Genomic DNA, 26,076 nt, shown 5'->3' with positions numbered 1-26,076 from the left:
GGCAGCCAACCCACCACTGGGTGACGGGACCTCAGTTTAAATATTTAAATCAATAAAATGACTATATTAACATAAACTTACCTTCAATCTTCCAGGCTCGCTGCAATCTTCAGTGTGGCAGCCGGCACTCCTGCGCCTTCACTTACACATCTGGGGAAAGCAGGCGTGACACTGGTGGCAAGTGGGGAGAGTTAAGGTTTTAAGTGTGGGGAGGGACAAACAAGGTCAAATAAACATAATGGGTGCAGGGGATGGTGGGAAGGGGTAAAAAAACAGAAAAGATTGACTGTAAGATTGATAAGGAAGGTAAAATTAGAGTATGAGAGAAAGCTAGCTAGAAATCTAAAGACAGATAGTAAGAGTTTCTATAGATATTTAAAAAAGAGTTAACAAAGTGAGCTATTGAAAGTGAGTCTGTGGAATTAATAATGGATAATAAGGAGATGGCAGATGAACTGAACAGGTATTTTGCATCCGTCTTCACGATAGAGGATAAAAGTATCATCCCAGAATTAGCTGTAAGTCAGAAAATGGAAGGGAGGAGGAACTCAAGAAAATTACAATCACTAGGGAAGTGGTACTAAACAAATTGTTGGAGCTGCAGGCTGCCAAGTCCCCGGGTCCTGTTGCACTTTATCCTTGGGTCTTAAAAGAAGTGGCTAGTGAGATAGTTGATGCGTTAGTTTTCATTTTCCAAAATTACCTAGATTAGAGGAATGTTCCATTAGAATGGAAAATAGTGAATGTAAGTCCTTTATTCAAAAAGGGAGGGAGACAGAAAGCAGGAAACCACAGGCCAGTTAGCTTAATATTTGTCTTAGGGAAAATGTTAGAAGCTATTATTAAAAATGTTATAGCAGGGCACTTAGAAAAATTGAAGGTAATCAGGCAGAGTCAACATGGTTTTGTGAAAGGGAAATCATTTTTAACCAGTTTATTGGAGTTCTTTGAGGGAGTTACATGTGCTGTGGATGAAGGGGAACTGGTGGATGTACAGTACTTAGATTTCGAGAAGGCATTTGATAAGGTGCCACATCAAAGGTTATTGCAAAAACTAAAAGCTCATGGTGTAGGGGTAACATATTGACATGGATAAAAGATTGGCTAGCTAACAGGAAACAGAGAGTAGGCATAGATGGGTCATTTTCTGGATAGCAAGATGTAACCAGTAGTGTGCCACAGGGATCAGTTCTGGGGCCTCAACTTTTTAGAATTTATATAAATGACTTAGATGAAGGGACCGAAGGTATGGTTACTAAATTTGCAGATGACACAAAGATAGGTAGGAAAGTAAGTTGTGAAGAGGACATAAAGAGGCTACAAAGGGATATAGATAGGTTAAGTGAGTGGACAAAGACCTGGCAAATGGAGTACAATGTGGAAAAATGTGAAATTGTCCATTTTGGCAGGAAGAATGAAAAAGAAGCATATTATCTAAATGGTGAGAGATTGCAGAGCTCTGAGATGCAGAGGGATTTGGGTGTCCGAGTGCATGAATAACAAAAGGTTAGTATGCAGGTGCAGCACATAATTAGGAAAGCTAATAGAATGTTATTGTTTATCGTGAGGGGAATTGAATACAAAAGTAGGGAGGTTATGCTTCAGCTATGCAGGGCATTGGTGAGACCACATCAGGAGTACTGTGTACAGTATTGGTCTCCTTATTTAAGGAAGGATGTAAATGTGTTGGAAGAAGTTCAGAGAAGGTTTACTAGACTGATACCTGGAATGGCGGGCTATCTTATGAGGAAAGATTGGACAGGCTAGACTTGTATCTGGTGGAATTTAGAAGATGTAAGAAGTGACTTGATTGAAACATATAAGATCCTGAGGGGTCTTGACAGGGTGGATGTGGAAAGGATGTTTCCCCTTGTGGGAGAATCTAGAACCAGGGGTCACTGTTTAAAATTAAGGGGTCGCCCATTTAAGTCAGAGATGAAGAGAAATTTTTTCTCTGAGGGTTTTGAGTCTTTGGAACTCTCTGTTTCCCCCCCTCTCTGTTTTCCCCTCGCTGTCTGTTTTCCCCTCGCTGTCTGTTTTCCCCTCGCTGTCTGTTTTCCCCTCGCTGTCTGTTTTCCCCTCGCTGTCTGTGTCTCCCTCTCTCCGACTGTTGCAGGGAGCAGGAGCGCTCAGCACAGCAGCTTTGTGGGTGGTCAGTTTGTTTAAAAACTTTGCACTGAGTTTCACAGCTGACAGCTGCTGAAGCACTTCCCAACATTGTACAGATTCAGAATTTTCCCTGCCAGCTTTTAATAAGAAGTCAGAAAACTCCGAATCTATCAATGTTGGGAAGCGCGTTCCTGCTTCAGTAGCTGTCAGCTGTGAAACTGACAGCACGATGTTTTTAAAACGGCCGATCTACAAGAAGATGACGCTGGGAAATTTCCCACCTCCGGTCTTGGAGCTCTAGCGAGGATGAGGAATAGCCCCGGGTACAGTTTGCATCCGTGGGTTGGATGCAATTCTTTTTTGTATTTTTGCATGTTGGCAGACGGTGTTGGAACAAAGGATCTATCCCCTGCTCCAATACAATACACAGAACATACCTGGTCAAACCAGTCAGTCACATGACCATGCTGCTGGCCAACTTGGGGAGTTTTCAATTGTAGAGACAGTGTTTGAATTGGCAGAAAGCTCTGAGCTCCTGGATTGAAATGAGCCTCTCCTGTCTGCTCCCATCTCTTTCTCACGGAACTCCAAAAACCAACTGAAGACACATGAACCCCAACAGATAAAAGTCTCCTACAATGAATAAGGTTTAAGAAGAATACTGGGCCCCAACGAAAAGCAAGACCATACTCTTCAACAAAAGGACTCTCCTGCGAGCTCGAAGTACGGTAACAAAAAACCCTCCTTAGAGATTGCCTCAAATTTTTCTACTTTATCTTTTCTGCTCCTTTCTGTCCCGACCTGCATGTGTGTATCATGTATGTATGCTAGTGTGGGCACATTGTGTATCCGTAAGCGTTAACCGAATTAGAGTTTAAGTTTAATAAAATTTCATTTCTCTTTAAACCTAAGAAAGCCTGTTTGTGCTTGTTTCTTTGCCTTATAATTGGAAAGCGGTGAACAAGGCTTCACCAAGTGAGAGCTCAAAACACGGTGTGTTTAAAATTAAACCTTGTTGCAGTAAGACCAGGTGAAGGCTGAGAGGGACCCCTTTCTCACCTGATCGTAACACCCTGCTTTAGATCATCCTACCAAGCAGTACAATATACTAATAGAAAATAACATTTTGGCCAAGGAATTAGGCTGTGAAACTTTAGGCGAAAAGCCTAACACACACATCTCAAATTTCTCTGTTTTTATCGAAGCATTAAAATTAACACTTCCACTGACACAGTAGAGAGAAGAATTTTGGATGAACATATTGGATGAATTGTTGTACATATTATCCTACAGTGTAATGCCAAGACCTTTGTATTAAAAATTAAAGTGTAAGGTTAGCATCCTGTCAAACTATCTTGCCAGTGCCAGTATTGGTAGCTTGGAATTCAGGCAAGTTGTGGTCTGAAAAAATCAGAGGAAGTCCTCGATCAGTCACAGCAGTAAGTTTGGAATACAGAGTAAAATTTCAAAATTTGCCAATGATACCAAACTTGGAGGTGTGCCAAAAAGTGAGGATGATAAACTGCAACAGGGCATAGATAGGCTGGCAGAATAGGCAGACAAGTGGCAGATGGAATTTAATATAGAGAAGTGTGAAGTGATGCATTTTGGCAGAAGGGATAGGGAGAGGCAATATATATTTAATATCACAGTTCTAAAGAGCGTGCAGAACAGTGAAACCTGGGGGTTCATGTGCATAGATCTTTGAAGGTGGCAGGACATATTGAGAAAGTAGTTGGCAAAGCATATGGGATCTTGGACTTCATAAATAGAAGTAATGAGTACAAAAGCAGGGAAGTTATGCCAAACCTTTATAAAGCTCTGGTTAGGCCACAACTATAGAATTGCATCCAATTCAGGTCACCACACTTTAGGAAGGATGCCAAGGTCCTTGAGAGGATGCAGAGAAGTTTTACTAGAATGGTTCCAGTGATGAGGAAATTTAGCTACAAGGTTAGGCGGGAGAAGCAGTGGTCGTTCTCCTTGGGAGTAGAAGAGGTTGAGGGGAGATCTGACAGAGTTACAAGATTATGAGAGGCGTATAAAAGGTAGACAGAGAAAGTCTGTTTCCCATTAGCTGATGGTACAAGGAGTAGGGGACACATATTTGGGCAAGAGATACATGACAGATGTGAAGAACTTTTTTACACCGTGAGTGGTAATGACCTAGAGCTTGCTGCTTATGAGGGTGGTGGAAGCGGAGACAATCAATAATTTCAAGAGGAAATTGGATTGGTATTTGATGGAAATAAATTTGCAGGGCTATGGGGATAGGTTGGGGGGTTGGTGGGGTGGGGGGGAGTTGCTGGAACTGACTGAATTGCTTTACAGAGAACCAGCATGATCTCGATGGGTCAAATGGCCTCCTGTGTCATAATGACTCTCAGGTCATTTGTGCTTTTTTCACATCCAGTTTTCTCTGATGCTCTTTGGGTTGCCAACTTTGCTTGAACATATTCCTGGAGGTGTCATCATCTGTTCTCCTACCTCCAATCTGCCCTCCTCTACACTCCTACTGTTGGTCCTAACATATGTATAATTGCAGCACACCAGCTTCCTGCACCAATTGGAAAGTGAATAGACTCTTCATTATCTAGTTGGATGATTCTTGACTGTCACTCAGACATACTATTTTTGCGTTATCCAATATTTTTATAACTAATACACAAAAGTGTACAAAGATCATTTTTTAAAACACAGTTTTTTTAATAATGCTATGATATTTCACTTGAGATGCTCGCAGCTGTGTCCCAGAGATTGATCTTTTTAATTCCTGGAGACTCCAATGCAATCCTGGAGTGTTGGCAAAATTGATTCTCAATGGAGTATAGCTCCATAGACTGAGAAGCTTTGCAGTATTTGACCATGTAGCTAGTCTTCGGAGTAGAAACTGGTTATTAATGTTCATGTTTTCTGAGCGGAAAACCAGACAAAAGTGATAAATTTTGCAGGGCTTTACCATGTGTCCCAATGACACCTGAAAAACGTCCAAGGCCATATTGGTCTTGGATGATTTTTAGGCACCTTTGACATCCACCTAAAGCAGGCAGTAGACCCCCTTCTTATGTTAATGAAGGGTTTAAACCTGTTTTAGGATCCCCCAAGGAAATCAAGCTAATTTGGGCAGAACAGTGTCAGCTAGCATGGTTTGATAGCATGGGTGTGGCCTAACAGTCAGCTGTCACCAAAAAGGTAAGTTAAAAATAAATTGACTTCAGTGCAAATAAAAATTAAGGGAGAGATATAAATTGGGCTGCCAACTTGCTATCACCTGTTAAGATTTACCCCTATATGAGTGTGAGGAAGCACCTGGCTTCTAACTGGAGTCCTCCCTGTAGTGCAGTTGAGACCGAGACAGAAACCATCACTACAACTTATGAATGATCAAGGCTGTTATCCTCATAACCGTTTTTTCCTTACTTCGAAGGCTTGCACTGTATATAAATAGTAAAGGTCAAAATCCTGTACAATTTGTAGATTGTCTTACATCTTTGGATTTGTTCCAAAAGTAACAGTATCCGAAAGAAATAATTGATGAATTTTTTTACAGCTACTTTTGTGTTGATGAAACCTCAATATTGATGCGCAAGTAGCAACATAATTCCAAAGTCGCGTCCTGATCTGACTCCGATACTCAGCTTGACACTTTGTAGAATATAAGCTGGTTGATGTGTGAAGCCAGGTTTGAAAGACACGGATGTGTAGGACTCTATTATTGGGCAGAGTATAATGTACAGACTGCAGCATAATTTGAGTATTTCCAAATATGCTTTGCTTTCTTCCATTGCCCATCTGAGATACGCAATGTATTATAATCATAACCTTACAGGATTTTTTGGTAAAAGTTATCAAAGTGTTGGAACCATTGACAGGTTGTTTTTAATTAAACAGCATACAATGGCCAGAATTTTATGTTGAGCTGTAGGCCCCACTCATCGGCCAAAAAGTCAGGGCGAGCCTGCCTCTGCCGGGCCTGGAAACCACGTTACGATTTTACATGGCCCAGGCCTTTAATTGGCTTGGGCGGGACTTTTGCCCCTCTGAGGCAGGAAGTCCCAACTCCAAAAACTGTCAGCCAATCAGTGGCTGGCAGCTCTCAGTCCTAGCAACTCCACCGGGAGCAGTGGCCACTGCTGGGACTGCACCCAGCCAGAATAGAAACAGTGAAGCGCAGCTCCAGAATGAAGGTCAGGGTGTGAGGCCTTGCCTGGGACGACTGACTGGGCCTTGTTGAGTGGGATGCGGGAAGGGATCAGTTGTGGGGGGTGGGGGGAATGTAGTGCAGTGGGGCAGCTTGTGCCATGGGGTACCCTCCATGGGGCACAAAGTACCCGATCGGGAGGAACCCCCCCCCCACCCCAGCCCACACGGAGGCCGTCAGATTTTACTTCGCTCAGCCGCCTGCCACTGGTAATGTACCAGCAGTAACGAGAGGAGGCCCCTCGCCCCACCACAAGCCCACTTCTGTGGAGGGCAGGGGCAGTGCATAAAACTCCGGCCAATGTTTCTTTGCCTGATGTGACACATCTCCCACAACATAGATAAGCAACTATATTAGATATGTGTAATCTGTTTTATCTTACAATACTGAAAAAATATTATTTGGTGCAATATCTTCTGCCAGATTACAGTTGATGGCCATGATATACGGTCACTAAATGTCAGGCATTTTCGAAAATTCATTGGTGTGGTCAGCCAAGAGCCTGTACTTTTTGCTACGACAATTGCTGGAAACATACGCTTTGGACGTGAAGATGTTACGGATACAGAAATTGAGATGGCTACAAAAGAAGCAAATGCTTATGACTTCATAATGAAACTTCCTGATGTAAGTGAGATGTTTCAACCTTCACAGGGATGTTCTGCACATCAAAACATGTTTGATAAGGCTTTTATTATTGTGTGTTTATGATGTGATCACACAAGATGCAACAAAATTAATCACTGCTTCATTGTATATGACATAACTGTGATGGCAATGACAACCAAAAAGTTTGCCAATTACATTTCCACAAAGGCAGTCTCTCTTTTATAATTTGACCTGCGACAAAATCCTTATTTACGGCTGTAAAGAGGAGAGTAATTTGATCAATATGAAGTGCTTTTTACAAGTAACACAATTATAGTATCTGTTAAGATATTTGAAAGTAAAAGATAAACTGGGAGTTATTTTGGCCAAAGGCCCTATTAATAAGACAAGCCTGTTCGAAAGGCTGGGTTTAGCACACAATTTTCATCCTAATTGCTGATTACCATAATTTGTGTTTGCCTGGATGCTAACCACAAATCTGCAGGTTTAGCATTCAAGTGCTGATTGGATGCAATTCTCATGGAGCAATATATGTGATCTCCTTGCACCCACTTCCACTGAAGATGTGGAGCTCCGGCTGGCACACAGTGGCATGTTGCAGGATGGCTCAGGAACCAGAAGAGGGTGCACAGGCTTGGAGGTCCTAGTGGAAGAAGCCCAGAGGAGGGGAGATGTCTTGTACTTGCAAGGGGGCAGGACACTACACCACCTTCATCTCTCAAAGCTCATGTTGCTCTACCTGGCCTCATGTTCTCCTTTCATCCTCATTCAGACCAAGGGGAACCCCTAGCAAGATGCTCATAACCAAGCAATCCCTTTTTCTTGCTGACTCCTATTAGATAGAGTTACATAGCACTTTTCTAGGTGAAGTCCTCCGAGAATTTCCAGAATACATGTTGCTAGAGTGTTGGTGAAGTCTTGACAAAGTGCCCCAGAAAGTCTCCCAATGTGTTTCAGAGATCCTTTTAGCAGCTCCAGCAGTAATGACCATGAAATGGTGAGTATCCCTTTAAGTAGTGCTCAAAATCAACATCAATGCTGTGTTTATTTCCAAAACAACTGATCACTTAGGAAAAGGCATTAGTTGAAGCATTAGCCACCAAAATGTCATGCAGCCTCTTGAACAAGCACTGGCAGGCGTTTTAAATGACAGTCCGTTGTTGAACAAGACTCGGAGGTGGCCACTCCTAGCGCTGGTTTCAATTCCTTTACTAAAATGGTGTCATGTGCTAAACACAGGCTAAACAGGCATTTAAGACCACATTTTGGTCACCTCTTTACCTGTTTAGCACCTAAAGTATGCAACAAGAATCACCCCTTTCATCTTTAACAGTGCCAATTGTTATAGGGAGGAGTTTTTGACAAATTGTTGTTTTGCTTCCAAACAGCGACAGAACAAGGAAGGGAATAGCAACATGAGGACAGAAGTGCATTGATAAACACATTTTGATTATAATAAATTACTTTCTAGTCTTTGACAAGACATAGTATTGGATAGAGGATTGTCTAACTAACAAGAAACAGAGTCAGGATAAATGGGGCATTTTCAGGCTTGCAAACTGTAACTAGTGCAATGCCACAGGGATCAGTGCTGGGGACTCACTATTTATGATTGATATTAATGAGTTGGATGAAGGGACTGAATTTATTGTAGCCAGATTTGCAAACAATGCAAAGATAAATAGGAAAGCAAATTGTGAGGAGGATGCAAAGTATCTGCCAAGAGATATAGATAGGTTAAGTGAGTGGACAAAAATTTTGCAGATGGAATATAACATGGGATAATGTGAGGTTGTCCACCTTGGTGGGAAGAATAGAAAAACAGAATATTATTTGCATGAAGAGAGACTGCAGAATGCTGCAGTACAGAGGGATCTAGTTGTCACAAAAAGTTAGCATGTGGGTACAGCATGTAATTAGGAAGGCAAATGGAATGTTGGCATTTATTGCAAGGGGAATTGAGTGTAAAAGTAGGAAAGTCTTGCTACCGCTGTAGAGGGTATTTTGTGAGACCATACCTAGAGTACTATGTACAGTTTTGGTCTCCTTACTTAAGGAGGGCTATACTTGCATTGGAAGCAGTTCAGAGAAGGTTCACTAGGCTGATTCCTGGAATGAAGAGGTTGTAATATGAGGAAAGGTTGAGCAGGTTGGGCCTATACTCATTGAAGTTTAGAAGAATGAGAGGTGATCTTATTGAAACATTAAGATTCTGAGGAGGCCTGACAGGGTAGATGCTGAGATGAATGTTTCCCCTAATACGGAATCTAGAACAAGGGGGCACTGTTTCAGAATAAGGGGTCTCCCTTTTATGATGGAGCTGAGGAGGAATTTCTTCTCTCATAGGGTTGTTAATCTTTGGAATTCTTTTCCCAAGACAGCAGTGGAAGCTGAGTCTTTGAATATGTTCAAGGCTAAGTTAGACAGATTTTGATCTACAAGGGAGTAAAGGGTTATGGGGGGCAGGCAGGAAAGTGGATTTAAAGCCACAATCAGATCAGCCATGATCTCATTGAATTGCAGAGCTGGCTCGAGGGGCTGAATGGCTTACTCCTGCTCCTATTTTTAAGATTTTATGATCCTATTGTAACTATGGTTAAAGGAATAAAAAGGAGCAAAAAATGTTTTATAGTGCAAAGCAATTGTGACATTTTTGTACAATACATGTAGAGCTGTTCAATCAACAATTTGATCGATGCATAGTTTATCTATTTGATCCTTAATAACTTCAAGAACTATTTGCATTTATATAGTGCTTTTAATGTAATTAACAGTCCAAGGCATAGAAGGAAGACCAGGCCAAGTAGTAGTGAAAAATTTAAGGGAGATGAACAGAAGTTTGGTTGAAAAATAAGTTTTGAGAAGGATGTTAAAGATAGCTATGGAAACTGAAAGTTAAAGTGGATTAGGGGAGTTCTAGTGAATAGAGTTGAGACAGCTGAAGTATGTATCACTGATAGAGGAATAAAGGCTGGGAGGTGCTGAAGAGGCTAGATTCAGAGGACTGATGATTATGGGCTGGGATGTGGTGCTAGTTGTGGAGATAAGAAGTGAGACCATAGAGGGATTTGTAAACAAGAACGATGAGGGTATTAAATTCAGTGTGTTGGACAATAGGGAACAATGGCTGTTTGCAGTGCATGGAATCCTGGGCAAAAAGGACTTCATGTGAGATCGAGCATTTTGGGAAAATTGTAGTTTGTGTAGGATGAAATGTGGAAGGCCAGTGAGGAAAGCATTAGTGAAATCAAGTTCTTGCATCTGTCCCTTGTGTCCTGATGTCAGGAATAGAGGCCAAAATGGCCAAGTGCTGTCACTCACCAGAATTCCCACCAGTCCCCAATATACTATTCACCTACACGAGGCTGCTGTAAGGAAAATGGCCTTCCAGAAAAGAGTCTAAATTTTATTGCTTTGAGGCATCTCCTATCACATCTACCGGCTCTGGACTCAATTGGCTGCCTTCTACCGTTAATTGCTGCCCTTTCATTAGTGGGCACCACAGCTGCACTGATACTGGAGCAACTGCTCATCCACTATCTGGTAATTGCCTGAGTCCTGGCGTTCCCATGAACGTAGGCATGTAAGTCATTGGTGCAGAGGAAGTCCTGCTCCATCATTTTTATGGTGATGCAGCCACATATTTTCAAACTGAATGCAGTTACTTAATCATAAACTCTGCAGTAAGAACTCCTTTCCTAACAGCACTGTGGGTGTACCTACCCCACATGGACTGCAATGGTTTAAAAAGGCGGCTCACCACTACCTTCTCAAGCGCAATTAGGGATGGGCAGTAAATGCTGGCCTTGCCAGCGATGCCCAAATCCCATGAGTTAAAGAAAAGTAAGGGATCATGAACTCGAGCTCAGATGAGGAAAGGTGAACTATTCTCATTTAACTACTCTACATAGGGAACAAATTGCCGGTAAAAATGTGAAGTGGGATGTTGTGAGCAATATCGGAGGTGAACAGGATAGATATCAGCCAGAAAAAGGGATTAAGGGATGTTTAAAAGTGCGATTTTGTCATGTATTTCTCCAACTTTGGGTCAGCTGGATGGACTATAGTCGTCCCGTTGAGAAGTGTATGTTCCTACCTTTGATAAAAATTCATGCAAAGAGTCAATATTCATTTTTAAGAATGGAATCTTTTTGAGACATTTTGATTCCCCTTTCTTCTCTGCCTGCTCTCCACCAAAACCACTCAAGGCACCACAAGACCAGCCAGGGTAACTGACTGATTGTTCTTCCCTGCCTGTTCGGAAATGCCCAGTCTCTGCTTGACACAACCACTGCGACGATGTGACCGAATTAAGGAACTTAGTGCAAGATATTTTGCGGGTTGAACCCCCATCCAAGCATCTATGTCAACTTGTAGTCATCTTCTTACTGGGGTCCCTAGATGCCACTGCTGTCCTTATGAAGCAAATATTTCTAATGTTGAATTTCTGTACAGTGAAGAATCTATATGATCTATATTTTGTGCTTTATTGTAGAAATTCAACACTCTTGTTGGGGAGAGAGGTACACAACTGAGTGGAGGACAGAAACAAAGAATTGCAATTGCCCGGGCTCTGGTGCGTAACCCTAAGATTCTCTTGTTAGATGAAGCCACCTCTGCCCTCGACACAGAGAGTGAAGCTGTGGTTCAAGCAGCATTGGATAAGGTACGTGTGGATTTTGGTTACCAAACACATTGATTGTACATGTTAAGAGAAACAAAAATTGTCATCATATGTTGTGGAACATGTGCCAATTAATATTTATTCTGGGACATGCAGTTATAGGAAATGGTATGCAGGAAACAAATGAGCAATTATTTTTAAACATAGTGAAAACCCAAGAACACAGTAACAAAGGGCAGGCAAAGACCAGTTGGTCAATCAAGCCTGTCCTGTCATGGCATGGTGTAACTTCCATGCACCATCACCTCCATTTCCCTCCCTCCAACTCATTGTCATGCAATTGCTTGGGAGAGGCAAAAAAGGTCTATTTACAGTGTTTTGCTGTGCTTTTCTTGACTCTTCTGCCAAAGTCCCTGCAGACAATTGGAAGATCCCTGTGAAAATTCACCCACTATGCTTTTTATTTGTTCTTATGATGTGGGTGATATTAGCGAGGGCATATTTATTAATGCCCTAGACACCTTGAGAATCAAGTTCTTTAAGAGGTTGAATTTCACAAGTGTTCTCCTGATCCCCTGCCATAACTGTGAGAGCCTGGATAAATAGCCTGCACAGAATGATTTTAAGGTTTTTTTTGCACAAATGGTTTTTTCATATCAAACTATAAAATCTTATATGAGTAACTGTTAATGCTTGAAAAGGTGGTAACTTATCACCACAGCTCCTTCTCTAATTTCCACAGGCGAGTAAAGGGCGTACTACGATCTTGATCGCTCATCGCCTGTCCACAATCAGGACTGCAAATGTGATAGCAAGCTTTCAAGATGGAGTTTTAGTGGAACAAGGGACACATGCAGAACTGATGCAGAAAAATGGAATTTACCACTCACTTGTATCGGCACAGGTACCTTTTTCTTCATTTGGGTATATGCCAAAATAAAATACAACGAATGTAACTGGAAAATGTAAATACTATCATATCTTTATATTATAAGAAGAGTTTATATGACAACATTTTCCAAGGCAGAGATGGGTCATTGGGAAATTGTGTGTTATGCCACCACTGACAGGAGTAATCAAAGATTATTTAAAATATAATTTCACTTTAGTATTAGGTTTGTGACAGTATAAATCATGGTAAACCTTTGCTACAGTATGAGTCAATTGGAACAGTATCAGTAACGGTACGATATTATTACAATATAAGTCATATGATTCAGTAACACTGCAGTGTGAGTTGCATGTAAAATATCATATCATTTAGTTATGATTTACACGCATAGTATCCATTCAGTATGAGTTATGTGTATAAAATCATCATAGTGTGTCACATGCACAATATCATTCTAGTATCAATAATGGCCAGAATTTTACAGCACCTCAATGAGCGGGCTGTTGGCGGGGGGGTGGTGGCGACGGGGGGGTGGTGGGGGGGGGGTGCGTTCCCAATCCCCTCCCTCCCCCGCTGCAATTTTACATGGGGTGGCGGCAGCGACAAACAGCCCACCCACCCCAGGCCAATCAAGGCCTTTAAGTGGCCTCTTAAGGGCCTCCTCCCGCCGCAGCGGGTACTTTACCCTCAGCGGCTGGACAGCAGAGGCCCCAAGAACCCTGCCTGGCAAAACTAGGTGACCTTCTTGCGGGCAGGGGGGCCCTCCTGATCAGAGAGCTGCCACTAAAGCCTCAACAGCCCCCAACGCACAACACTCATCCCTCGCCCCAACTAACCCCTCGCCGGGGCCTGGCCAATAGTTCCCTTACTGCCTCAAGGAGGTGGAAGTCCTGCCCAAGACCAATTAAGGGTCCAGGCAGCAAAAAATTGGCTTGACTCTCCAGGCTGGCGGAGGCAGGCTGACCCTCAATTTTTCAACTGATGGGCAGGGCATCCCACTCAATGTAAAATTCCAGCCTATGTGTCACTGCAGCATAGGTAAATGTACAATATCACTGCAATATGAGTGCATTGATACAACTGAGGCTGGAGGATTGCACAGTATTTCTCTAGTTCCACTTCTCCACAGGTCACAACATGTATTTAAATGTTTTACCCAGTTACCAATATGGCCAATTATATATTTTGTCTGTTTTAGTTTCAGAATAAAATCCACCAACCAGATTTCTTTAAATAAACAACAAAATGATTGAATAAGTCTTGTTTTATAATAAATTAATCAAGATGCAAAGCTTATTAACGCACAAGGTTGAAATATGAAATTTCCCTTCTAAATGAACCTAACACACATGCACACACATACACACCAGTTAAAGAAAAAATAGAGATCTCTTTACAAAAACAAAAAAAAAAAACTTTGGCCAAATACTTGTTAATTCTTGAAGGATTAGGATAAGATATGGTACGTTCCCAGTTCTGGCATCCAAATATGCATAGACGGCTGTCACTGGGATCTTTTTGGAGCAGTTATTTTCAGGCGATGTCTAGGATTAGGCAGGCTTTCCAAGAGAATCACTGCATCAGGGGATTCAGCTATCACACGGGATTCTCAGGGTTTCTCAAAGATGTGAAAAAAGGATGAGCTGGTGCCTTCTCTCTTAGCTGGCTTACCTCCAATCGACTCAAAGCAACACCCAAAAAATGGAAGCACTTTCATAACAGCATGTACTGCAGTATGAGTGCCTATACAATATCACAACATAATTGGCTTGTTAGCAAAGTTGAAGCCCATGGAATAAAAGTGACAGTGGCAGCATAGTTATGAAGTTGGCTGAGCGACAGGAAAAAGAGAGTAGTGATGAATGGTTTTTTTTGGACTGGAGGAAGGTATAAAGTGAGATTCTCCTGGAGTCAGTACTAGAAGCATTGCTTTTCTTGGTACATATGAATGACATAGACATGGGTGTACAGGACACAATTTCAAATTTTGCAGATGACATAAAACTTGAAAGTATTGAGAATTGTTTAGAGGATAGTAATAGACTTCGTAAGGACACAGACAGGATGATGGAATGGGCAGGTGAAATTTAATGCAGGGAAGTGTGAAGTGATGCATTTTGGTAAGAAGAATGAAGAGAAGCAATATAAAATAAAGGGTACAATTCTAAAGTGGGTGCAGGAACTCAGATACCTAGGGTATATGTGCACAGATAGTTGAAGGTGGCAGGACAGGTTGAATAAGCAGTTAATAAGGCATATGGGATCTCGGCCCACCCCCACCCCCCCCAATCACGTGGAGGGGCTGGCTGTACGATGCCATGAAAGGCGTCAGCTGACAAGGGAGCAGGTGCTGGCGCCATATTTAAATGGAGGCCAACACTTCATACAGTCTCTTTCACTTTTAAACCCTTGCTGCTGGAGCAGACCAGCCAGTAATGAAGTGTGAAGAGCCCCAGCTGCCAGAGAACTACCCCTGCAAGTCACTGGAGATGGCAGAGGTGCAAGGAAGGGTGGCCCCATGATTCAGTGATGCCTCCCTGCTCACTCTCCTCCAGGCTGCATGAGCAAGGTGGGAGGTCCTTTTCCCCAGCAATGGTAAGAAGTCCTTCCGCCTGACCAAGCAAGCCTGGACAGAGATTGCAGAGGAGGTAAGCTGCCATGGGGCCATCCGCTGGGACTGATGCAGTGCTGCAAGAGGATGGATAATCTCATGAGCTTGGCAAAGGTAAGTGGCACTTTGTTCTATGGCTCTGTTTGACCTGGGTATCCCCACACACAGTGGCATATGGGTGCCACTGCCATGTTAAAGACAGGAAGGTCGGGCTGGGAGGATTGATGCCACGAGTGGCTGCTTGTGTGAAAGAACTCACCCTCATTTGCACCCCAGAGCATAGCATCTACATGACAGGCTGAGTCCGTATTAAAGACTGAGCTTCCCCCATCTTTTGTTTTAGTGCCCCTGTTGTGACATGTGTCATGTTGCTGTTTGGCAATGTTCAAACATCTGCATCCTTGCTCTTCCAGGCGAAGAGGGCCCACATTGCGAGAAAGGCCTCCTGTCTGGAGGCAGGCTGCTGATCGAGATACCCTTTGGCTTCGGATGATTTGGGCGGTCATCCTCTGGGCGCCTGAGGCCTGGAGGGCCCCAGCTGCCAGAGGGCCTGCTGCACCAGTGCAGGGTTGTCCTCAGATATCGTGGCTGCTAGAGCTGGACTCACCAGTGGAGGGGCTGAGGAGCTGGTGTCCACATTGGAATCACTCTGAGGGGGGACCTCAGATGTGGACCGCTGGCTCGCCTCCTCCCTCTCGAGGCTCGTAGGAACCTGCTGCTCTCCAGACCAGGAGCAGAAACACTCTCTAGGCCCCTGGTCCCTCTCTCACCTAGCCACTGCTATGTCCAGCTCATGGCCGAGACGAGGGTTTGCAGTTCTGCGCACATCTGTGGAATGTGGCTCTCCATAAGAGTCGTCAATCTCTCCATGGAGGACGCTGGGACTGGCAGCTGTCACGGCCTGGATGGACTCTCCCATTGTCCGCTCAAGGCTGCATATGGCCTGTGGCATCTCTGTTAGATTTTGCCTTACCTCTCCCTGCAACTCCAGCATGCCCTGTGCTGTCGACACCAGAGGATCATCATCAGCCTGGGGCTCAGCACAGGCCTGGCCACACACAGTCCTTTGACTGTCAGAGGCATTGCCTTTTTCAGCCTCAGCCAGCTGTTTGGGCACATGTGTGGTGCTCCCACCAGCTTGTAACCCAGACTCTAAAGCCAAATGGATTCCCACTGAAGTGAGTGTTTCTGTGCTGGTGGAAGGTGCAGGAGTGTCTTGGGACGCTGCTTCCTCTGAGGTTGGCTCTTCCTCAGAGGTGCTGGAAGTCTCCAGGTTCTCTAATGCCAACTCTGAGTGTCACCCTGCAAGATACAATGTGAAGAGCACAGTTTTAGGTTTTATGGTGCACATGTCACTAATATGACAGCATTGTGTTTTGAGTAATCATTGTGTTTGTCAAAGAGTATGTTCACCCGGAACCCCAAGCTCCACATCCAAAATGGTACATCCTCCCTGGCTGCCAGCTAGCTCCAGGGCCTCCTCCTCAGCCTGTGTTAGTGGAAGAAGGGTACGGGGTTCCTCCCTTCGTGAATGCAGAGTAAAGACCCCCACCCCCCCACCCCAGCCACCCACTGTCACAGGCTCCGAGGACTGACTCCTCAGTGCCACCGGCTTTTCTCAGGCGTGAAATTAAAGGCACGTGAGTGCCACACATCCAGCTGAAGATAGTGACCTGATGCCCAAATCGCAGTGGCATGTATAGTAATGTATGATAAGCGGCTATTTAAATATTCAAATCCAGGTCCCATCACCAAACCTCGCCACCAACGGGAGGATCGCGCCGGACCCTCCCGGCATCGAGGTCCATGACGGACCTCTTCTGGATCCATCTTCAGGCACCCTACCCCCGCCATGGATCACGAAGGTCGGGGGCTTGGCAAAATCCAGCCCATTATCAGTAAAGTGATGGAAGAAGTCATCAATTTTCGTCATCACCAACACTTATATCAATAACCTACTCATTGATGCTCAGTTTGGGTTCCACCAGAACCACTCAGCTCCAAACCTTATCACAGCTTTGATCCCAAAGTGGAGACAGCAGCTGATTGCCAGAGGAGCAGTGAACGTATCTGGCGGTGACATCAAGGCAACATTTATGATTGAGTATGGCATCAAGGAGTCAATTGGAAAGCTCTCCTGTGGCTGAAGCATATCTTGTAAACCAATGCTGTAACATGTCTCTAAATACAATTTTGGTTTAGCCCTGTCAAATCAAATGCAAATTTATATACATGTATTTTAAAAATCAATTTCATCTTTAATTATGACACATATTCTGGATATGGAAAGTGCTTCAAATTAAATTTAAATTGATAATACTAAGGCTAAAAATACCAAATAAAATCATAAGCAATGTAGGAAGTATGAGGGGCAATGAAGAGGGAGATTAGCAAAGCTAAATGGGCATTTGAAAATACTATTAGACAATAAAAGATAAAATAGTAAGAGTTTTTATAAGCATATAAAAAGTAAAATAATTAAAAAGAGATCAGGACTACTAGAAAATGAAGGGGGAATCTTCTTGTGTCGGATGAAGGTGTGGCAGAGAAATAAATACCTTGCATCTGTTTACCAATGATGGTGGAAATGAGAATATAGGTCTCCTGGAAGAGGATGTAGAAAAATTATTGAATGTAAATGAGTTTACAGTGTTCCAGCCCGATATCATTTTGCTTGAGTTCAAATTATGTCCAAATTATATGAATTATGTTTGAGTAGTCTTATCCCACTTGTTAATGGATATCAGCTGCTACAAAACTGCCTGCAAATCATCAGACTGATGTCACTTTGGCAGGCTCTTTCAGAAGTCAGAATTAGCTTTTTCTGCATTGTTTAATCGAAATGATTGGTCGGGCTGGATTTTGTTGTCCTGCCTCTGAAGAAATTGGCGGCTGCCCACACGGGAGTCTGGCTGCCGTGGCGGGCGCAACATTGGCAACACCGTTCATGGCATCTGCTGATGCCAAAACAAGTGCTGGCACCATTTTTAAAAGGCTGCCAGCCTGCAAACAGTTCAAAATAATGCAGAGTTGACCCCATTCCTCCCATATCCATAAAATATCGCAGAGTTATCCTTTACCCCCTTATTGTTTCACACAATGCAGAGTTGATCCCTTCCCCCATCTATACACAGAATGCAGCGGAGAACCCTTCCCCTCTTTGGTGGCACCAGCTTCTTCTGGACAGGAAAGCGAAGGCACATGAGTGCCGCACATCATGCTGAAGATCGGGAATGATGGGAAGATCGCAGCGGATGACTTTTTAAAAAATTCATTCATGGGATGTGGCTGTCACTGGCCAGGCCAGCATTTATTGCCCATCCTTAATTGCCCTTGAGAAGGTGGTGGTGAGCTGCCTTCTTGAACTGCTGCAGTCCATGTGGGGTAGGTACACCCACAGTGCTGTTAGGAAGGGAGTTCCAGGATTTTGACCCAGTGACAGTGAAAGAAAGATGATATAGTTTCAAGTCAGGATGGTGTGTGACTTGGACTGGAACTTGCAGGTGGTGGTGTTCCCATGTATGTGCTACCCTTGTCCTTCTAGTTGGTAGAGGTCGCGGGTTTGGAAGGAGCCTTGGTGCATTGCTGCAGTGCATCTTGTAGATGGTACATGGTAATGTATGCAGATAGGTATTTTAAACATTTCAACCAGAGTCCCGTCGCAGAGCGGTGGAGGACCACCTTGGAGCTTCCCTACCGCCGGGAAGATTGGGCATGGGAATCCCAACGTCGGGGTCCATGGGGGCCACTGCCACTGCACATTCTCCGGCCGCTCACCGCCACGAAACCCAACATTGGAGTGAGAAAAAAACCCGGTCTGTTGTGTTTTTAAGTGAGAATCAATACTGTTTAATTACGGTGCAGCCATTTGCAAGTTAAAGACTGATATTTATATAACTGACTGAAAGGTCCCATAGCAGGGTTGTCCAACATATGACCCGCAGGCCAGGATCCAGCCTGCCAAAGGTTTCCATGGGTGTAAATTGTATCCAGGCCATTCTTAATGCTCGTCAGGGGTCTGTGACTGGAGATGAGAAATTTCCCTTTGTCAGACCGGCTTTTATAAATATTGTACTGTCAGTTTCACAGATGACAGTTACTGACATCAGGAACAGCCATTTCCAAACTTCAGACAGACCCGGGGTTTTTTAAAAGGCCGCCGGAAAACCCCCGAATCTGTCTGAAGTTGGCAAACAGCTGCTCTCAATGTCAGTAGCTGTCAGCTGTGAAACTGACAGCGCGATGGTTTTAAAAAACTGATCAACATCTGCTGAGCGTTCCTGCTTTCTGCAACTGTCAGAGAGAGAGAGAAAGAGGGGATCAGAGACAGAGAGGGGGGAATAGAGAGAGAGAGAGAATGAAAGAGGGGGGCAGAGAGAAAGAGGGGGACCAGGAGAGAGGGGGGCAGTCAGAGAGAGAGAGAGAGGGGCAGTCAGAGAGAGAGAGAGAGAGAGAGAGGGGCAGTCAGAGAGAGAGAGAGAGAGAGGGGCAGTCAGAGAGAGAGAGAGAGAGAGAGAGAGGGGCAGTCAGAGAGAGAGAGAGAGAGAGAGAGAGGGGCAGTCAGAGAGAGAGAGAGAGAGAGAGAGAGGCAGTCAGAGAGCGAGAGAGAGAGAGGGGCAGTCAGAGAGCGAGAGAGAGAGAGGGGCAGTCAGAGAGCGAGAGAGAGAGAGGGGCAGTCAGAGAGCGAGAGAGAGAGAGGGGCAGTCAGAGAGCGAGAGAGAGAGAGGGGCAGTCAGAGAGAGAGAGAGAGAGGGGCAGTCAGAGAGAGAGAGAGAGGGGCAGGCAGAGAGAGAGAGAGAGTGGGACAGAGAGAGAGAGGGGATAGAGAGTGAGAGAGAGAGAAGTGGGGGGGGGGGGGGGGCGGGTGTGCAGAGAGAGTGATCAAGATCACTCCTGACAGAATGACATCTATCTGGAATATTCTGCATCACTGTAACTTATAGAGTAGACAGGAAGGACCTGTTTCCCTCGTGAAAAGGTCAGTTACCAGGCCTCACAGATTTAAGGTGATTGGTAGAAGGATTAGAGGAGACATGAGGAAAAACATTTTCATCCAGAGGGTGGTGGGTATCTGGAATTCACTGCCCAGATTGGTGGTGGAGGCAGAAACCCTCAACTCATTTAAAAGGTACCTGGACCTGCACCTGAAGTTCTGTAACCTGCAAGGCTACGGACCAGGTGCTGGAAGGTGGCATTAGATTGGGTGGCTAGTTTTTTTCAGCCAGTGCAGCCACGATGGGCTGATTGACTTCTTTCTGTGCTGTAACTTTTCTATAGTTCTATGGTTCTAACAAGTGTGCAGGCAAATAATAACTACTTGTACAAACAAAAAAATGCCTCGTTTCTCACTAAATCAGGGTCCAACATAATTTAGTGTTCTCATTTAAAGCTTCTTCAGAAAAATGTACATTGGTTGTTGTTTTGATTAATACGAAGATAAATTTTTAATGCCAGAATCTTTCTGAAATTATCTCACCGGCCCCCACGCGTAAAGGTTGGAAAACCCTGTTCCATGGAAAGCATTACTTTTACATTGAGTAAACATACTAGTGGAGTTAAGAGCTAAGTGTCCAAGGCGATTGATTGGCAAGCTCTGGACAGGCTCTGGATTTTGGTCGCCCAAAAGTCAAAATCCATTTTATCTTCCGCTTAAGTATAAAGATGGAGTCAGTATTGCTAAATGTTACAATATCAAAACAGTCCTGTAGCTTGTGAAGTTACAAGGATTCACAATTGGATCATTTTAATGTGGAAATGAAATTGTTCAGAAGTTACAATTTTAATGATTGCTCTGCAGAGCAGACAAACAACCCAATTTGTCAGCTGGTAAGGCTGTGGGCTGAATTTTAAGAGCCTGCTGTCATTCCTGGCAGCAAGCTCAAAAAATGCCAAAGAGCTGCCACATTCCCCGCGCTGCGGCTCATTTAAATGGCCAGGGAGGCCCAGCTCCCCCAATCACGTGGAGGGGGCGTGCTGTCCATCGCCGGCGATGGCATCAGCTGCCTGTGCACAGGCGCTGGCGCCGTTTTTAAAGGGCAGCTAGCCCTACCGGCAAATTTAAATTTTTTAAATGAACCCCACCCCCTGCAAAACCTGCAAAATAAAATTGTAACGCCCCTTTCCAACTCCCCAATAAAAATTACAGTAAGTTCTTGCCCTCCCCCCCACCCACAGACTGCACAAAGTTGGAAGATCACCCCCTTCCCACCATCCTCTACACTGACGATACTTACTTGATCCCGACCCCACCCCTGCAGTAAAAATCTTAGCTCCTTCCCCCTCCCCACCAGTGTCACTCCTGCTTTCCCCAGATGGGGAATTGAAGGTGCAAGAGCGCTGGCTTCCACACTGAAGATCACGGCGGGCACCCAAGATTCAAGGTAAGTTGGTTTAAATTTATTTATTCATTAATTTAAATATATAAATCCAGGTCCTGTCACCCAGTGGCGCGGGGAGCACCACGGAGCATCACCGCCGCTGGGTGGATCGGGCCGGACCCTTCCAGTGGCGGCCTTCGTGGCAGACCTCTGCCAAAACCATCTTCCGGTTTCCACCCCCCCCCCGCCCCACCCCCACCACAGAGCCTGATGTAATGGTAAAATCCAGTCCTATGTTAAAATTAATTACAATAAACTATTTACTGTTTAATATATCTAAAGACATTTAAAAGTACAGAGGAAGAAGACAACAGAACAGAAAGTGGAACAGAACTGGATGAATCTGAACATTTTCACATCATGCGCACATTATCCAACAAATCAAGCACTAAAAGTACGACTCAGAATGAAATCAAAGTGGAAGAAAATAAGGAAGAGGTAAAGCAATGTTAATCTCAGATTTGCTCCCAGTCTTACAAGTAAGGCAACTGCAATTATTTTTTGATTGCTACTCACTCATTCTCTACTTCATATGAGATGAGAGTTTTTTTGATCCGCCAGGTGTCTGACATTTGCAGAAAATGTTCATGTTTAAGAAACTAAACTGAGGAGAGATCTGCACCTACCTTTGGGGTTTCTGTTTGCCCAATTTGAAGTTTACACCCTTTGTTCACATTTGTACAATTACCTAAGACCACAGAGCTTAGGTGCAGGTTTGCAGACACCACCAAGTGTGCTCTGTCAGAATTTAACCAACAAATATCATGTAGCTTACCAAAGCAGGGCACCATGTCGACTAGGCAGCAAAGTTTTCTGGGGCCATGTGGCAAGAATAGCAGCCTCTTGTGGCAGCTCAATCCATTCCTGGTTCCATTGGTGAGCCAAACTGGTTTATTGATAATGGACAGTGTCTTGGAGTAATGTGGATTTGCCTGGCTCAGGCATCAGATTACCAAGGGCTGAATTTTACCGGCCCCTTGACGCCGTGGGTCGCAGTGCGGGGATCAGTAAAATTCTGCAGGGAGAGGCCCGCCTCGACCCGCAATGTCGAGAAGGGCCCACCGGATATTACCGGTGGCGGGGGCACCTCGGTGCGGTCCCCCCGCTGTCTGGCAGAGGGCCCGTCATCTCCATATGCAGATTGCCATTAAATATATTCAAAATAACTTACCTGACGTCCCACACCGATTTTACCGCCTCCTTTCGGCCTTCGCGCACCTTTGGAACTCCGCAAAGAGTTCTGAGGCGAGACCCTGGTGGGGAGGGGGGAGTAGTAAAAATTTCAGGGAGGGAGGAGTGGAGGAACGAGGAAGTCAGTTTTTATTGGATGTGGGGATGGTGGGAAGGGATTGAAGGGCAAAAAATTGAAGGTTGGTGGGGAAAGTTCAAGTATTTGAAAAATCAATTGATGGTCATTTTGGGCAATGAAATGACCATTTGGGGGGGTTGGGGAAGGGCCTCCATCACTTAATTATACATTGAATAAAAATAAATAATGTTTTGCTTTTAACAATTAAAATTAATTGTAAGGGCTTAAAGCCCTTTAAAAATGTGCCAGTGTCTGCACGGTGGCGCCGGACGCTGTTGCCGGGGGCGCAGAGGCCGACCCTTTACGTCATCAGGGGCGGGCGCTACGCCCCCACTATTTAAATGAGCCCCCATGCGAAATATCATGGAGGCTCCTCAGCGGCCACTGAATGCGGGCACCCCACCAAGTTCAAAGGGCACCGCTGCAGAGCGTGGCACTCGAATAAAATTCAGCCCCAAATCTACTAGGACGGGTGTCAACATTTACATCATCAGAGGTGCCAACTCGGAGCTACCTTGACACCATCATGACTCTAAAGGTACTCCAACTAACTCAGCCCCTGCTCCACCTCAAGGAGGAGCATCTTTAGTTGGTGGCATGTTCTGAACTAAAAATCAAAATCTCTATTCTAATAAAATTTATAAGGGCAGATATTTAGAAACATCTGTACATATTCTAATATGGTTAGTGGGTTGATGAATAAACTGGTAGAGCTAATCCACTGATTGGGTACGCCAGTGAGCAGCAGCACACCCAGAGCAATAAGTGCGAGGAGCTCATGGACTTTTTTGGCGTGAAGATTGAGACCATCCCTTCAGCTGCCTCTGCCACTTCCCTCCTTTCCCCTAGCCCTTTGGGATAAACCTCGCCAAATAGAATCATAGAGTCATTACGAAACAGAAGGGGGCCATTCAGCCCTTCGAGTCCATGCCGGCTCTCTTTAGAACAAACTAATCAGTCCTATTCCCCCTCTCTATCTCCGTAGCGCTGAACGTTTATTTTCCTCAAGTGCCCATCTAATTCCCTTTTGAAATGATTTATCGTCTCAGCTTCCAACATCCTCGTAGGTGAATGTTCCCTGCTGAGCTATCCTTGAACTCACGTCTTTTTCTAGATTCTACTCCATCTCCTGCAATGTTGTCCCCAGCCTCATTTTGTCCATGAGACCCATCTGCTGCTCCTTCGATTCAATTCAATTCCAAATTTTTGACCACTCAACTTTCCTTCCTGGTCGCCATGTTAGCTGATATTGTTAATGGTTCCCTCTCCTCAGGTACTGTTTTGTCCCTGTCCCCTCTTTAAATCTTCCATTAGCGCCCATCTACGCAAAAAACCTACTCTTGACCACAATCACCCAATATCAAACCTCCCTTTCCTCTCCAAAGTCCTTGAATTTATTGTTGCTTCATAAATCCATGCTCATTTTTTCCACGATTCCACGTTTGAATCCCTCCAATCAGGTTTCTGGCCTGGCCACAGTACTTTTTTTTATTCATTCGGGGGATGTGGGTGTTGCTGACTATGCTAGCATTTATTGCCCATCCGTAATAGCACTTGAGAAGGTGGTGGTGAGCTGCAGTCCATGTGGGGTAGGTACACCAACGATGCTGTTAAGAAGGGAGTTCCAGGATTTTGACCCAGTGACAGTGAAGGAACAGCGATATAGTTCCAAGTCAGGATGGTGTGTGGCCTGCAAGGGAACTTGCAGGTGGTGGTGTTCCCATGCATCCGCTGCCCTTGTCCTTCTAGGTGGTAGAGGTCGCGGGTTTGGAAGGTGCTGTCGTAGATGCCTTGGTGATTTGCTGCAGTGCATCTTGTAGATGTTGCACACTGCTAGCACTGTGCATCAGTGGTGAAGGGGGTGAATGTTGAATGTGGTGGATGGGGTGCCAATCAAGATTGCAGTTTCAGTACAGAGTAGGGGGGTTACTTAAGAAAATGAAAAAGGATTGATTTTCTAATAGTGAGAATTTCAAGTTCCATCTTGGGATAATATATGGTAACATTTTTGTTTTATGTGGTCTTGTCTTCACCAAAAAGCTCTTCAAGCATGGTGGAATGTGTATCTGACTAATTATTCCATTGATTTGCATGTTTGCATGTTCCACAAAACTTGGAGCTGTCTAACTATTGTCTTTTTCATAATAGGGAGAAAATCTCAGAGAAGTTTCATTTCTAAAACTCTTCAAGCTGAATAAGTCAGAATGGCCATACATAGTTCTGGGAGTCATAGGTGCGAGTGTCAATGGAGCAACTCACCCTGCCTTTTGCATTATATTTGCAAAGATTATTAGCGTAAGTAGACAACACTTTTTATGATGGTTTTATTTTAGTTATGTGTGCTAAAATACTCATCGCATGCAATAACTTGCTGCCTTTAGTTTTGGATTAATTTCTTTACAGCTTAGGTTTAATTTATTTTTGCTTACACACACTGGCCTGCATTTTCTGTGTCTTGCTTCAGTTGATCTGGAGCTGGTGTGTCGGAACATTTTTTGGTGGCACGTGTAGCCAGGTCACTGCCTCTTGTGTCTCCTGCTTTTCCTGCTACCCAGGCTAAGCAACAGACAGTTAACGCCCCCACCCCCACCCCCTGCTTGCAGAGTGCAAGCAGCACTGGCAGGAGCAGCCATGGTGGAGCCTGCCACTGCCTTGCCGAAGAGAGGAGACAGCTCCTTGGAGGGTCAGCAGAATGCAGAGTTGAGGCAGCACTTCCAAAATTTGAAATTTGAGAATGAAGCAAAGCATGTTGGTGATGAAATCTTGCTGTATGATATTAGACATAACATGTTCATATGTCAGCATGAAATTGCTTTTTCTAAATAGAAAAAAACAACATACATTTATATAGAACCATTGGCATGCTGCATGATTTCAACCCCATTGTGATGAATGGAATGGGTGGCAGATGCATTGCAATGGGGGAATGATAGCAAACAGATTGTGATCTGTATCATTCAGGTCACAGCCTCAGCCCCTCAAGATCTTTCCTGCAGGTGTTATTTATATCATAATTAAAATACAATTTAATCTTTCAAAGTTAACTGATTTTGTTTCTTTCTCCAGGTCTTCACCGGAACTGATGTAAAAGTGATCAGGCAAGAAGCTGAGTTTTACTCCCTCTTGTTCTTCATTATTGGTGTAGTTTCCTTTGTTACATATTTCTTACAAGTAAGTATCTTACCATGCAGATGATATATTTACTGATGACCTCAAGAAAGTAACACTATTTTCAAAGTGACTGTAACAAATACAAAAATAATGCTATATATAGATGTCTCCATAACTAGAAATTTATGATAACTGCCACACCAAATGTTGGAAATCATTTATCATGTGCAATT

At 44.1% G+C, this 26,076-nt stretch overlaps 1 protein-coding gene across 6 annotated transcripts in view; it reads left to right on the top strand.

The window, feature by feature from the left end:
• LOC137345699 (ATP-dependent translocase ABCB1-like) overlaps positions 1-26,076 on the top strand; it is a 165,482-nt gene that overhangs the window by 92,853 nt on the left and 46,553 nt on the right. For all 6 annotated transcript variants that reach the window (XM_068008965.1, XM_068009000.1, XM_068008993.1 and 3 more), the window contains exons 13-18: positions 6,734-6,937; positions 11,415-11,585; positions 12,286-12,447; positions 21,706-21,861; positions 24,881-25,027; positions 25,799-25,903. In XM_068008965.1, the coding sequence (XP_067865066.1) occupies positions 6,734-6,937; positions 11,415-11,585; positions 12,286-12,447; positions 21,706-21,861; positions 24,881-25,027; positions 25,799-25,903 (945 nt within the window). The remainder of the gene's footprint in view (positions 1-6,733; positions 6,938-11,414; positions 11,586-12,285; positions 12,448-21,705; positions 21,862-24,880; positions 25,028-25,798; positions 25,904-26,076) is intronic.

The sequence above is a fragment of the Heterodontus francisci genome, chromosome 2, assembly GCF_036365525.1.
Source record: "Heterodontus francisci isolate sHetFra1 chromosome 2, sHetFra1.hap1, whole genome shotgun sequence".
Lineage (NCBI taxonomy): Eukaryota > Metazoa > Chordata > Chondrichthyes > Heterodontiformes > Heterodontidae > Heterodontus > Heterodontus francisci.
The sequence above is the reverse complement of the archived record's forward strand: the minus strand, read 5'-3'. Positions and strand labels throughout refer to the sequence as shown.